Source organism: Chelonoidis abingdonii, chromosome 5 (assembly GCF_003597395.2).
Source record: "Chelonoidis abingdonii isolate Lonesome George chromosome 5, CheloAbing_2.0, whole genome shotgun sequence".
NCBI lineage: Eukaryota > Metazoa > Chordata > Testudines > Testudinidae > Chelonoidis > Chelonoidis abingdonii.
Window position 1 is genome coordinate 123031016 of NC_133773.1, and position 16109 is coordinate 123047124.

Here is a 16109-nt window from a genome sequence, read left to right on the forward strand (position 1 = left end):
AGACTCACAGGATACCCTTTGTAGGGTTCAAAAGAGAGGTTGCAGGGGCAGAGGGACACCTTTGCTCCCTTCCACACTGATGAAAGGTGGTCTTTGCACAATGGATTCCCTCCAGGTGTATCTATGGGATGGGAAAGTAAAGAACGATCAGGGTCTGAATAAGCATTTGAAGATTTGGCCCTGAAAGAGGATGACATGGAGATTTAGGAGTCCACTGTGCCATCAAAAACATAGTCGTGCAGAGCAAATTATTTTTATGATGGTACATGGCAATGGACGACCGTGTATTTGAAGATAAAAACAAGCCCTTAAGAGAAGGACTATCTGCAATTTTTTTAAAATGCCTATATAAGAATTCAAGATTGTCCAAAAAAAGGGAGAATAATGTATACCTGCCTAAACAGGTAGCACAACGTAGGCATTTCCTAGCCTTCTCTTTTGATTGCCACCAACTACGCCATGCTTACTTAAATCCCATGCTCATGTTGAAATACTTCTGCATGTCCTTTCCTGACTAGCTACATATCATCTACATTCTTACTTCTGCATAATGTATTCCAGGCAAAACAGCATAATGTCTTTGGAAGGCATTCTTTATGAAGAAGAACCTTAATAAATACAGTTCTTTATAGACCAAAACACTGTCACTTAATGAGCTAAATAAAAAGTGGACAGGACAGTGCAGTTTATTAATCTTGAGCAAAGTCCTGTAGCGCCGCTCATTTCAAGGCAGGATGAATATACTTTGTAAGTAACAAGTACCATCCTTAGCACAGAAAATATACTCTGCAGAGTGAGGGCAAACTGTGGGCATATGTGAACATCCTTAAAGAATTCATGTGACTTTATGAATCACAGCAGCTCTAAGAACAGTACCAATGTAACCTTTGGAGTTTACTATTATGCAGGGTAACAGAGGGTAGTAAGTGAAGTTATAATATTTCTGAAATACTGATATTTCCACTTTGACTATCTCATGCATGTTTCTGCATGCTTTTGTCTGTAGGAAACAGCAAGCTAAATTCGTGGAATACAGTAATGAGTGATATATTTCTTTTAAAAGAAAAATATCAAATAAATTACATTTCTAATTGATAACTCTACTTTTGTCTCTGAACCAACAGTTCTAGTGACAGTTTTCAATTTTTTATATTTAAGGGAAACTATCAATTAATTATTGGGCCCAAACCTGCAATTTGTTACACAAATTTTACAACAGCATAATCCACTCAGTTCAGTTATGAGGACATAAAACTGGTGTAGTGCAGTAATGAGTCAGGCCTGCCACATTTACTTTTCCATCTACATAAGCTAGAAAGTACTGCTCCTGAAAGTGGTATTTCTTGGGTGTGATGTCCTTGTGTTGCTTCCAAAGTGGTATTTCTTGAACTGGCATCTTCAACAATGATGGTCCTGGGTATTGGTATAGTTCCATTAAAGTCAATGGAACTATACAGATGAGCTGTGTATCTGGCCCCAGATGTGTGCATATATACATATAGGTAATTTAATTACATGTATATACTGTTGGTTTAACTATGTGTGGGGGGAAAGTAGACAGAAAGAGGCATGTTAAGGCCTTAGTCCAGGTCAAATAAAAATGCTAGTTGTAAATGTAAAAGCAGATTACAATTCAGAATGTAATTTATTGGGTAACATTTGAAAAAGTTATGATCATCTAAATTTTATTTCACGAAGTAATTATTTCTGAAGTAGAAATGCAGATGACAATCAATGAAACATGCATTCAGATGACAATATAGAAGCACAGCAGTTGTTTGATATAAGTAGCAATATTAAAGAAATCTCTTTATAAAGACATCATGGCTCTACAGACACAGGGGGCAAACCACCAACATTTCAGGCTCTGATGATTATCTCTATAAACAAGTTTAATGCATCAGGAAACAGACCAGAATAGAACAAAGGCACTGGGAATTACCTCAGTAAGTGTTGGAGAGAGCAACTGAGGTGACTGCAAACGGCAACACAAAGTAACAAATTAGTCATACAAAATTCATGCATGATGCTATTTGTGAGAAATGCTATGTTAACAGTATCAACATCCATGTGTAACACATATGACACACACAGTTAAAACAGAACATCGATCAATTAGATCAAATACCAAATTAGATTTTTTTAAATAAAAATGAGAAGGAGTAAAATGGAAACATCTTCCTTACACAGATGTAAAATTATTTCATTCCAAAAGAGAATCCTATGGGCAGGTTGCACTCTGTTGAATCCTACACTAAGGACTGGACCTTTAATAGAAAAAACCTTTGTTTAAAGCAACCACTTTAAAACGGAGATAAGCCTATGCCAAACCCTCTGTCTAAACACAGCTGACATTTGGATTGGAACTTTGAAGCTCAGGCCATCTTTGCTTTAAAGTATTCCAAGATATCAGTACATTTCCCCCCTAATCCTTAAAGAGCATCATTACTTGGCAACTAATTTTTGCTGTTCCCTCATTTTCCTCTCACAACTGAGAGAGAAATTCTGCTCTCTGCTACACCATTGTAAATCCAGAGTAATTTTATTGAAGCCAATAAATAAATTGGTATTACAGAGCATAATTAGGCCCTATTTTTTAAAATAGCTTAGTTAAGTCACAGGCAATCAAGCACACATGGCATTTATGCCTAGCACTAAACTATGCTGACGCTGGCATAGCTAGTTTAGTTTAAAGTAACCTAATAATACCCAAAATGAAACTGAGTAAAATACTACAAGGAAATATTGATAGTGAAGCATTTTAGCATTGGGAACTTTTAGAAACATTTTATATGCTCTTTTGTCTTCTCTACATATCATCTCTGAAACAGCAGGCTCTGAGTGACAACTCAGTTTATAATGGCATTTATGACTAAATGGTTTGGCTAACACCAGTCTAAAAATAATTGTAGCACTCACAGAAATGTTTCTATAAGAACAGAAGAATGACAATACTGGGTCAGACCAAAGGTCCATCCAGCCCAGTATCCTGTCTACCCACAGTAGCCAATGCCAGGTGCCCCAGAGGGAGTGAACCTAACAGGTAACGATCAAGTGATCTCTCTCCTGCCATCCATCTCCATCCTCTGACGAACAGAGGCTAGGGACACCATTCCTTACCCATCCTGGCTAATAGCCATTAACGGACTTAACCTCCATGAATTTATCTAGTTCTCTTCTAAACCCTGTTAAAGTCCTAGACTTCATAACCTCCTCAGGCAAGGAGTTACACAGGTTGACTGCATGCTGTGTGAAGAAGAACTACCTTTTATTTGTTTTAAACCTGCTGCCCATTAACTTCATTTGGTGGCCCATAGTTCTTATATTATGGGAACAAGTAAATAACTTTTCCTTATTCACTTTCTTCACATCACTCATGAATTTATATACCTCTATCATATCCTCCCTTAGTCTCCTCTTATCCATTTAAAAATATTTTATTTGGTCTTGAAACTAAAAGGAGTCTGTTTAAAAACCCTAAGGATGCATATCTAAGGATGCATAATGTCCATCAGGTAAAGGGACACACATGGATGTTTGAAGGACAAGGACATATAACTCACATCCTAACCCTGGAAAGAACAAGTGGTATCAGTTTTATAAGGCAATGAAAGTTATGGAATGGCACGGTTGTATTGGGAAAAAAGAAGGACTACCATTAAGTGATAGCTTGTCAAATGATTAATGGTGAATGAAGGTGTGATTGAACAGATTAAGGCTCCACACATGAAGTAGCCCCCCAATTCCCCTAGCAGGAACTGCTCCCTGTGGGAAGAAATTTAAGGAGTCCTGTGTTTTTTCATTAACCTAGGCCACACCGAGGGTGAAATCTTGATCCTACTGCAGACAATGTGGGTTTTGCCACAGGCTTCAGGGGAGCCAGGATATCACCCTTAATCTTATTCAATGCCTGAAGGGATTTACAGATTTTATGCATATCGTCATGCTTATTATTAAAACCACACTATTCTGCCTGTTGCTTTATTATGCTTTCTGCCATAACACTCACTTTATTCCCAGGTTTCAGAGTAGCAGCCGTGTTAGTCTATATCTGCAAAAAGAACAAGAGTACTTGTGGCACTTTAGAGACTAACAAATTTATTTCAGCATGAGCTTTCGTGAGCTACAGCTCACTTCTTCAGATGCATAGATTATTATTCCAGGGGTGGCCAAGCTTACTGACCCTCTGAGCCGCATATGACAATCTTCAGAAGTTCAAGAGCCAGGGTGCGCCTGCTGGGGCCTGGAGCTTCCACCACACTCATGCTGAAGCCCTGAGCCCTGGCTGACATGCCCCATGAGGCTGATGCCCTGAAAACCCCTTCCCTCTGGGAAGAAGCCATTAGAACCAATACCCCGCCACAGGGCAGAAGCCCCAAGCTTTCCCCTCCCTCCAGCCTGGTAGGCAGAGAATGGGAGTGGAAGTGGGGGCTCTGCAAACCGCACTTTAACTGTAAAAGAGCTGCACGCAGCTCACGAGCCACAGTTTGGCCACCCCTGTACTATACCATGCCTCCCAACTACACCTTCCAGTGCCCTCTTTAATGGGAAGAGTCTGATACCCTTACTGCCATAGAGCAGTACCTTACTCCACAGTCTAGATGATTTCAGATAGCCAATTCATGGAATAAGGTGCTATCCATTGGGAGCAAGGGTGGCAGAGTCTGGGCATGTGATGCTGGAAATATTTGGATCCTGAGGAGAGAATTAGTCTAAATCTGATGCATAAATAAAGTGTCCCAGTTTTCCATTAGAGCAAATCCTTTCATGTTGAACATGTTGTGATTCAACTGCTGAACCACTCATATAGGATTGTTCAGGGTTATATCTTAGTTGTGGGTTGGCAACAAAATACCCATTTGTCACCAATATTAACAGGCACCCTTAAAATACCTGGGCAGATGCTAGAAAGCCAAACTGCCAAAGTGGCAACATCATTCCCACTAGCAAGACCTCCAGCATGTGGGACCCTTGGGAACAGCAGCAAGGAAGCGATGGTTTCAGAGCTGTCAGTCCATTTTCCAGGTGGATTATTAATAGGAGCATAGAAATTATCCTTCATGTCATATTTTTGTTTGGAATTGATGTGAAACTGAAAAGGGCTAAATGAGCTTGTCTAAAATTCGGGGAGAGGTCAGCATTTTGTAAATCCCGAAGAAAACTTCTTATGTGGAAACAAAGCTAGTTATGGTGTTTATAGTTCCTTGTCAAGGCAGGATAGTTCCCTGCAGTCTCTTTACTTGTGCCCTTCTGAACAGAACTAAAGATCATGTGCATAGAATACATACATAAATGCTTGCAGGATTTGGGGCTTTATTATTCCATTGCTATTATTTCAAGCATTTCTTTGTACCCATCTATTGATATCCAAGTTAAGCTAGTGTTCACAGCAATTAATTTTTTGTAGAGATTTTAATTTAAAAAAATCTAAAACTATAGAAGAAATTAGAAAATGAAATGAAAGGCAGACATAAGTGAAGAAGAAATACTACCTTTTATGACAAGAGTTATGTAAAAATAAGTTTCACATAAAACAGCATTAGTATTAAATTACGTTAGCAAAAATGTTATAACATTAGCTCTGTACATGAAAAGCGCAATGGGTATGCATGACATGAAGACGAACTTTATTATGGGTGGTTGAAAGGAATTTGTGCACAGAAAAATGATACCTTTGTTGTGTTACCAAAATAACATGCTGCATATAATAAAAACATGAAGGGTATTTGATTTGGCTTCTGATCTTTGTGTTATAATTAGCTACGGTTCCTGTTTCCTACCACAAGCAAGTATAATTTCTTTGGCAGGAAAACATACTTTCATTAAATCTTATCTGTTTTAAAAAAATATTGGATCACAAAAAGCTATCCTTTATTTCCTATGAACTAAAGAATGAAATGGAAATCCCACTTGTTTTATGGACAATTCAATTGACTATGAATACATAAAATAACTCCCATTAATCCAATTTTACAAAGTAATTCAAAAATTCCAAGAGTGTCTAATAGCTTAGACACAGCGATGTGTTTAATGATGCAAATTAATTTTTAGATTCACAAATTTTAAAAAAAAAGACCACCACACAATTCAGTACCTCCCCATAACTATGCCTGTCATCTGAAGAGTAACTGATATATGGAGTATAGGAGATCATATCGGGGCGGGCAATGTTATAGATGGCTTTATTTTTAGGAAGAGCAGCCAAATCCCTGTAGTCAAGAATTTCATCTCCAAGCTTTGCCTAAGAAAAGGAAGAAAGAAAAGCAGAAAAGATAAGAATGAATACGATCAGGATACAACCAGAAAAGGACAGATTCATATAGGTGGTAGAACCAATAAATATTTAACTTTTTTATGACTCAGAATTTAAATATCTTTTCATTGCTTACCACAAGATCTTAAATGCACATGGTTGTTTTCTTTACATATGTTGATGACTTCTCTGCCATTCAAGTTTAATGTATAGTTGTAATGCTGGATAATCCTAGGTTTTTTTCATTTACATCCTGCTGACAATTAGCTATGCAAAGAGACAGCAGGGCTAATCTTGCTATCCTTGGCAAGGCAAAAATCCATTTCTTCTAAGGTGATTTTGGATTGCAGTGTTTGTTTTCTTTTTCCATTACAGATGGTAATGAATAATCATACACTTATTTCCAACATAACTATCCCCTGTCCAGATGCTGAAATGCTGCTAGTCAGTAATTTCTCCCACTCAAAAGAGCTGCTTATTCTATCCTACAGTTTCTGTATAACTAATCTGTAGTAAAATTACATTACCGTGTATGGTTCCTACCCTGCAACTGAAGTTAGGCTCCACCTCCATGGAGCTCTTTGCAAGATCAAGATTTATCTTTGTAAGGCACCAAACTAAGATCCTTTGTCTGTAAATACTGGTGCAGCTCCCTGGAATCCAATGAAGCCAAGCCAGTTTACATGAGGGCTGAGAATCTGGCTATAAGTCTTTACAAAACCTGTGACTTTCACAACACTCCACAGCTGTATCTACACAACTCGGGGTGGGTTGCCCTGACCCCTCTTACGCCTCAGTTTGGATGGAGCATGATTTTGAGGTGGATAAATGTAAGTAAGCAATTTCTCTCTTTTTGTGTACATCTTATCTGTATGCAACATCACCCTGGAGAACACAGAACAAAAGGAGAATTTATTTCTGTACTTGAACATACAAACAAAACACCTTATAAAATTCCAGAAACACTGTATAAAACAAAATCCCAGGAACAATATGCATGAAAGGAAAAGACCACAGATAAAATGGAAAACAACCATCCTCCAAAAAATCACTTAAAACAATTGCAAGAGAAAATACATTTCTTCCCACTGCTTTGACTCACACAGAATATATTTTGTCTCAGGTAATCTAACCTTTCTAGCTGTTAGCTGCTTCTCAACCCGCCCCACCTCACTCCAGGTCTTCCCTTCGTGAGTATACCCCCAGAGTCTGGGGTAAACACATAATCCTGTGACCAGTACAGATTTCCATTAACTTCAGTGGGCACTTGATCGAGCCCTCTGAGAGTGCAAGAAACCAGTGAAGTCTAGTTTAGTGTCAGTAAAGAGGGAAGGGATGGTGCTTGTTACATCCTTTTAACAGGTAGCACAGGGAGTCCAGGGGCAGTCAGTCTTAGTTAGAACACATCCGGTGATTTCCACTGCTGCATAGCCTACGTACACCTCCTTAAGGACTGTACCTCAAAAGCCATAATATGTCCCTGTTTTGTTTTAATGTGAACATTCAGAAGTGTGAGAACTATCAGTTCACAGCTCCTAACCCCCAAAACTTCTCTCTGTACTCTTTCTTTCACTTCATCCTTCTGCTCTGACACATTACAGAGGTACTGGTCACAGCTCTGTCATTCAGGCTGAGTTGAGTTTTGCATGTAAAGCAGTATGTATGCATGCCATGATAAATCCTTTGCTGGAATGCAGTATGAGAGTGGTAAAGATTATTCATTTAAGGTATGTCTATATTGCACACTACTGGCAGCAGTGTGTAGGGCACATGTAGCTATATGCTGCAGGGAGAAGCTGGGTATGTTTGCACTGCAGTGTGAAACTACACACGACAATGGAAGGCTCCAGCAGTGGGACATTACACGGCTAAAAACAGCAGTGTAGATGCGGGAGACACTGCTTGGGTGTGTAAAGAGCCAAGTAATGTGATGCTGTTGCAAAAAAAGCAAATATGATTCTGGGATGCATTAACAGGTGCGTTATGAGCAAGACACAAGAAGTCATTCTTCCGCTCTACTCTGCGCTGGTCAGGCCTCAGCTGGAGTATTGTGTCCAGTTCTGGGCACTGCATTTCAAGAAAGACGTGGAGAAATTGGAGAGGGTCGAGAGAAGAGCAACAAGAATCATTAAAGGTCTAGAGAACATTACCTGTGAAGGAAAGCAGAAAGAACTGGGTTTGTTTAGTTTGGAAAAGAGAAGACAGAGAGGACAGATTAGCAGTTTTCAGATATATCTACAAGGGGGTCATAAGGAGGTGGGAGAAAACTTGTTCATCTTAGCTTCTAAGGATAGAAGAAGAAGAAGAAATGGGCTTAAACTGCTGCAAGGGAGGTTTAGGTTGGACATTAGAAAAAATTCCTAATCTGTCAGGATGGTTAAGCACTGGAATAAATTGCCTAGGGAGGTTGTGGAATCTCCATCTCTGGATATATTTAAGAGTAGGTTAGATAAATGTCTATGGGATGGTCTAGACAGTATTTGGTCCTGCCATGAGGGCAGGGGACTGGACTCAATGACCTCTCAAGGTCCCTTCCAGTCTTAGAGTCTATGAATCTATGTACATACTCTCAGGGTCAAGTGTGTCTTTACTAATCAGTGCCTCACCATCTGCGCAGCTATTTATACTTGTGCTAGGGAGAAATGCAGTGTATATACTCTAGACACCACTGTAAGAAGTGTGCAGGGAATGCCCCAAGATAACATTCAAATTCAATAACAACTGGTTTGAATTCTCCTCCCTTTCTCTTCTCAGATATCTAAATGGGAGTTAAACAATCCCAGAGCTTACTGACAATTAATACATGTGAGAATGAGACACGCAGCATTCCCCATGGGAATCTTTTTCTCTGACTGACATAGCAAGCTTACTTCTTTTGAAGTACCAGCTCCCCCTAAGTAGATATGTCACAGATACTGACTTAATGAGACACTGAAAAACATAGTTTAGACAGAGAATGAAAATGGAGGTTTGTCCTTGACTATTAGCAGCCCATGAAGTATACTTAAGGTAATCATACACTTCAAGAAAAATGCTTGAAAACAAGTACTGTACCACAGCTAGATATTTGCTACTACATGTATAAATAAATAGAAGAAAGTAAAAAAGTAAGAGAAAGGCATAAGGGTAGAGAAATATTTCCCATCTAGTCAAGGAAAATATGCTTAGGTGAGAACAGTCCCAATTCACAGTGGATATGTCTGTGCTGATGATGGTTGTGGCCACGCCATTATTACAGGAAATGTTTCAAAATCATGTCAGTCTGCAGCTCTATAGAGTTCCTGCCAGAAAGGCAAGCTGGAAATACTGGCAGGGACCTTTATACAAGCCAAGCCCTACTGTCCTCACGCAGGCTTTAGTCAAGCAAAATTTCCATTCATAGGAATATAAATTTTACCTCAGGAAAGACAGTAGCCTTGGCTCCAAGGCATCTCTCTGTTGGTTTCTGTGTGATAAGTACAGACACCTCCACTCCATATAATAAACATCAAATTATAAATTGATAACCTGTTGTCTGCAGCTATTCGCTCTGGGGTTGCTAGTGTGCAGTGAGCATGACTTGTGTGCCTCAGGCACTGTATGGGACAGGCAGGTTAGGAAGTGGAATCCTGCAGGGTTCCCAGAGGCACAGGCCTGGCGAGTGCCAGTTTTGCTGATATTTGCTGCTTTGATCATTTGTGACCTTGAAAACGTGCTTATGAACATCATCTCCAGATGGCTGTCACAACACGTACTGAGAGTAACACCCACCAGGGGCTGGAAAAATTAAGCAATAGAAGCTTCAACAGTTATTTAATAATTTTAAATACTCATTATGGCTACTCTCTCAGTTGGAACCTCTTGTTCTTTATATCTTTAGGATGCCATGTTCACACCTGCGACCCTTCCAACTGTATTATTAGTATGAGGTCCCAAATCTGTTCCCATTGAACTCAGAGGCAAATCTCTCACTGACTTCACTCATAGCAGAAGCAGGTTCTAATTTCTTTCAGGTTACAAAGAGTGTGATCCTGAAAACGCAACATGTGCATGGCAGAGGAGCGCTTGCTTGCAATTAATTGCAGAATCAGGACCTACGTTTGTAAAAATCTCACCATGTCAAACTTAGATCTGCTAAATCAGTAGAGTTAAAATCTAAATCTGTAATCTGCTTTGAGACTGCTATTTACTTGAACTTATCTTTCCTTTGTAGATACTTTGCATGTTTGGAACAATCTGAAACTAAGTGGTAATCTAAGACCTAAAAATATACAGCGAAGGAAAAGAATAAGACTGCCAATATCCTGTTATTTTTAACTATGGTCTTCAAACAATTTAATGGAAGAATGTCAATTCTGATTTGCAAGAATCAACAAATAAAGAGGTTTTGATGATTTCAACTTTCTGTGCAATAACGGAATATGTTAAACAATAGTTAACAATAAAAAGTGGTACATCTTCATTTCTGCCTCGTAGCATGCAGAAGGGGATACTTACATAGATCACCCGGCTTGGGGAACCTGATGTACTTGAAGCAGGAATGGAAATAACACTCTCAGAGGAAGTTCTAGTTTCCTAAGACAGAAAACAAAAAGCAAAAGGAAATTTATCGGTGGCTTCCTAAGAAAATAAGCGTGTAAACCAGAGGAAGACGATCTATGCCACGTGCCAAAGGTGGCACACAAGCTGATTTTCAGTGGCACTCACACTGCCCGGGTCCTGGCCACCGGTCTGGGGGGCTCTGCATTTTAATTTAATTTTAAATGAAGCTTCTTAAACATTTTAAAAACCTTATTTACTTTATGTACAACAACAGTTTAGTTATATATTATAGACATAGAAAGAGACCTTCTAAAAATGTTAAAATGTATTATTGGCACGCGAAACCTTAAATGACAGTGAATATATGAAGACTCGGCACACCACTTCTGAAAAGTTGCCGACCCCTGCTGTAAACAGTCTTTCATTTAAGCTCGGTTTTGCCACTGAAAAGAAGATTGCTATGTTCTACTCTAGTTAAAACTAACATATGCATCAAAGAGGACTAGCCAATCATCCAAATAATTAATTTTTGTACTGGTCAGTAAGTTATCCCATTATACCATTTACCTTCCCCCCACCAGAATGAACTCCAGTGGTGTGATCCTGGGCTACCAGAATGGTCCTGGAGGGCTGCTAATGCTGGTGCAGTTACAGCAGCTTTGAGGCTGGGATGACATCCGTGTATGAGGGCAGAATTTGGGTTCCTATGTGTATGTTGTCAGATTTTCATATTTGTTTTTTTACAGTGTCTCATGGTGCTGAGTAATTAATTGGCAGCCAGCAAACAGCACCTAGAGCACTGCAAATAAAGCAGACAGATTGCAAAAAAGACTCAGGCCCAGATGCTCTAGGGTATTTAGATTTCTAACTTCTGTTGAAATTAATGGGGGTTGAGTGCCTAAACACCTTCAAGGATCTGGGCCCCTGTCTCTTTTGCTCTCTTATTTTGAGTACAACAGATTAATATTCATGTCAATCTTAGTAGGGCATGTATTACCTGTTTTTTTTTTTAAACTAGTTACTTCATTTAGAATGTCATCTAAGTCATGACAGAACTTCACTGCAATGTTTTTGACAGTTTCCTTTATTGTGAAAAGTAGCATCAATTATAAACAAAAAAAAAGGTCTGTGAGACACAAGAACAACAAGAAATGAACGTTCTTGACAGTTGTTATTAAAATCGAAACCGACTTGTGAGATCCACATGTTTAAATGATGAAATAATGAAAACAATTATTCCCTACATTATCCTTCAGGCATGTACATTAGCTCCTCATAAAATATTTTCTGCTTGTATGGTGAAACCTGTGCTTGATTGCAAGTGGATTATTAGTAGTATTAAGTTGTCAGATCTAGTTATTGTCCTAGCTATCCTGTTCGTTACTGATAGTAGCTTCCACCTTCTAGGTACAACCACAGAATGGGTCTAATTTCACAGTTGTCTGCAGGAAACATCCAGTATAGTTGACTTCAAAAAGGTCCTGACTAAATAATTTATAGAATTTGATTAAGAATTTTACAATAAATCTTGACCTATAACATGACACTACCTTACCAAACAGAAAAAAACTTGATGGCTCTATATAATGTGTCTCTACAAAAATAGTGATACTTTCCTATTGTCATTGTTAATATTGCATTTTTGCTGCTTCTATGGTTTGTTTATACATCTTAAGAGCTAGATTGTGAGATCCTTCCTCACACTACGTAGTGCCCCATTCCACAAGTAGTCCCATTACTTTAGGACAACTTGTCGAGTGAGGCACTATTCAGTCTGAGTAATGGGTTACTAAACAAACAGTTACATAAAACTCTAACACCATCTATTTTGGAATATCTGGCTGATCATTGAGATGCTTTCGAGAACTTTCATCCCTCTGTTTATTTTTAAAATTTACATTGAAAGCCCTGTCTCACCAAGAAATCAGCACAAAGGTGTGCGTCACTGGGAATTTCCATTGCATGGCTAAAAAGACTAAAATCAGGTATGTAAGCAGAGTATTATTAGATGATGTTTGGAGAGTGGTGACACAGAAGATCTTTGTCATAACTATAAAGGGAAGGGTAACAGCCCTCCTGTGTACAATAATATAAAATCCCTCCTGGCCAGAGACACCAAAATCCTTTTACCTGTAAAGGGTTAAGAAGCTCCGGTAACCTGGCTGACACCTGACTCAAAGGACCAATAAGGGGACAAGATACTTTCAAATCTTGGTGGGGGGAAAGCTTTTGTTTGTGCTTTTTGTTTTGGGGGTTGTTCTTTCTTGGGACTAAAAGGGACCAGACATCAATCCATGCTCTCCAAATCTTTCTGAACAAGTCTCTCATATTTCAAACTTGTAAGTAACAGCCAGGCAAGGCATGTTAGTTTTATCTTTGTTTCCTCAACTTGTAAATATTCCCTTTGCTAAAAGATTTCTCTCTGTTTCCTGTAACTTTGAACCTAAGGCTAGAGGGGACTCCTCTGGGCTCTCTGAATCTGATTACCCTGTAAAGTTCTTTTCCATCCTGATTACAGAGATGATTTTTACTTTTCTTTCTTTAATTAAAAGCCTTCTTTTTAAGAACCTGATTGATTTTTCCTTGTTTTAAGACCCAAGGGGTTTCGATCTGGACTCACCAGGAATTGGTGGGGAGAAAGGAGGGGGAATGGTTAATTTCTCCTTGTTTTAAGATCCAAGGGTTTGGATCGGTGTTCACCAGGAACTTGGTGGAGAAGTCTCTCAAGGTTACCCAGGGAAGGGTTATAGTACTTTGGATGGAAATATTCTTGGGGGGAGGTAGACAGAGTTTCCCAAATGACTCAAATAATTTGGGTGGTGGCAGCAAAACCAGATCTAAGCTAGTAGTTAAGCTTAGAGGTTCACATGCAGGTCCCCACATCTGTGCCCTAGAGTTCAGAGTGGGGAAGGAACCTTGATAACCCTATAATAGTGGCAGTACAGTTCTGTATTTGAAAGTTTCTCAGCGATGTCCTCTTACCACAACTGCCCGTAGTTTTTGCTTAAGCTTCAATACTGCAGGTTTAAAGTTCAGTTAAGCATGCAACAGGTGCCTGATCCAAATTCCTCTGAGATCAAATGGACAAACTCTGATTGGCTTCAGTGAGCTTTGAATGAAGCCTCAGTCTGTGTGTACACAGGCAAATCTGCTTGTTTTAGTGACTAAAAAGAGCACAACAAATTGGGCTGAATATATGTAATGAAACTCAACTAGGCACGTTCTTTTGCAGGCAACCTCTGGCTCCTCATTTTAAGGCACAATCCCGGTCGATTTCCTTCCAGTGCTGTTAATTCTACTTGCTGATTCGGTCACTCTTGTCACCTGCTCTTTATTTGATACTGTGCTCTCCCATCTCCATTTTCCCTCTCTCCGATCAATATCTGTTCACACCGGCTTCCCTTGCTCTCTGCATTGTCCATTACTTCTCTTGCAATCTCTTCTCTATCAGGCTCTGATTGTCACTTTTAGCCTTCACTTCTCTCCCCCAAAACTCACTCCTCTCAGTCGATGTTATTATAACCTTTTACTTTCCGCTCCTCTCTACGCTTGACTTTTTTGGTCCCTTCTTCCAGCATTTTGCCCATTTGCCTACCCACCAGCCTTCAACTCCGTCCTCCTGTGATGACTCTTATCCTTCCTTTTCCTTATTTGCAATTTTTCTTTTTCTTCTGGCTCCTTCCCGTCTGGTTGAAAGCTTGTTCTTATATCTCTTAGACGACAAAAGTATCCCTCAGCTCCACCTGTTTCTCCGCAACCTTTTCCCTTCCACTCCTTCATCTCTAAAGCCCTGGAGCATGCATCCACCCACTCTTTCTTCAGATGCATCTGAAGAAGTGTTTTTTTACCCATGAAAGCTTATGCCCAAATAAATCTGTCAGTCTTTAAGGTGCCACCAGACTCCTCACTGTTCTTATGGATACAGTCTAACATGGCTACCCCTCTGATACTACTCTTTCTGCCTCCTTTGCATACATTTGTCATGCTCAGTACATAGAAAATAACCACTCTTTTAAAACTATCACCCTGATGCTCTCCTTCATTTACTAGAATGTCAATCAATTGCCACATCCCACACAGTCACCTTCACAAGCTGTGCTAATGATCCACCACTACCTTTTATAAAATTCCATCCTTCTCTTTTGTTTCTCTTACATAAAAAGGCTCTGGGTAAATTAAAACAAAAAGTAAATGAGAGATAATTAGTGCTGAACAGCTTTTTGGTCAGGTTCTGTATTTCTTACTGAAGCAAAACTCCCTCTGACTTTTATAAGGTTTACGCATGGAAAGCCTCTATCAGGCCTGGTCTACACTACGCATTTAAACCAATTTTAGCAGTGTTAAACCAATTTAATGCTGTACTCGTCCACACAACGAGGTCCTTTATATCGCTATAAAGGGCTCTTTAAATCGGTTTCTGTACTCCTCCCCAACGAGAGGAGTAGCGCTAAAATCAGTATTACCATATCGGATTAAGGTTAGTGTGGCCGCAAATCAACAGCATTGGCCTCCGGGCAGTATCCCACAGTGCACCATTGTGACTGCTCTGGGCAGCAATCTGAACTCAGATGCAGTGGCCAGGTAAACAGGAAAAGCCCCGTGAACTTTTGAATTTCATTTCCTGTTTGCCCAGCGTGGAGCTCTGATCAGCACGGGTGGCAATGCAAGTCCCAATCCAACAAAAGAGCTCGATAGTGCTGCATGAGACTGGCGTACGGGGATACTACTGGATCTGATCCCTGTATGGGGAGCAAAGCTGTCTATTCAGAGCGTCCGTTACAGAGACAAATGCATAAGCATTTGAAAAACATCTCCAGGCTACCGTCTGTATGACAAGCGTACGGAAGGTCAGATATCAAATGGATCGGTCCATGGAGGGAGGGAGGGGGACTGAGGACTCAAGCTTATCCGCCGTCCACAGCCAGTCCGTCCGAAAAGTATTGCAGGTTTTGGCTGAGCTCCCAGTGCCTGTTAGGTTCAAAACACATTGTCCCGGCGTGGTTCAGGTATAGCTTGTCAATGTACCCCCCCTTCTTCCCCTCCCGTGAACAGCACAAAGAGAAAAAACAATACGTTTGGGACTTTTTTAAACGTCACACACTGATGTCTAGACTGAAGTGCTGCGAAAGAAGGATTCTGCGAGGCCGTCGGCAGTCAAGAGCAGTATCCGCCATCTCATTTCCCTCACGGGCTGGCAAGATCGGTTAAAATCATACGCTTGAATGCTGCTCGAATACACCTGGTTGGCCTCCAGGTGAGGCCGGCCGGGGGGCGGGGCGGAACCTGGTAACAAATAGGAATGATGTTCATGGTCATTCCCAGTAGGTGGTGACAA

The 16109-nt window shown here is 40.0% G+C and overlaps 1 protein-coding gene across 7 annotated transcripts in view; it reads right to left on the reverse strand.

Moving 5' to 3' along the window:
- ABLIM2 (actin binding LIM protein family member 2) overlaps window positions 1–16109 on the reverse strand; it is a 239178-nt gene that overhangs the window by 66993 nt on the left and 156076 nt on the right. For 6 of the 7 annotated variants that reach the window (XM_032767238.2, XM_032767235.2, XM_032767233.2 and 3 more), the window contains 2 exons: window positions 10730–10807; window positions 6095–6241 (listed from right to left, as the gene is read on the reverse strand). In XM_032767238.2, the coding sequence (XP_032623129.1) occupies window positions 6095–6241; window positions 10730–10807 (225 nt within the window). The remainder of the gene's footprint in view (window positions 1–6094; window positions 6242–10729; window positions 10808–16109) is intronic. The other variant, XM_032767236.2, reaches the window with a different exon arrangement.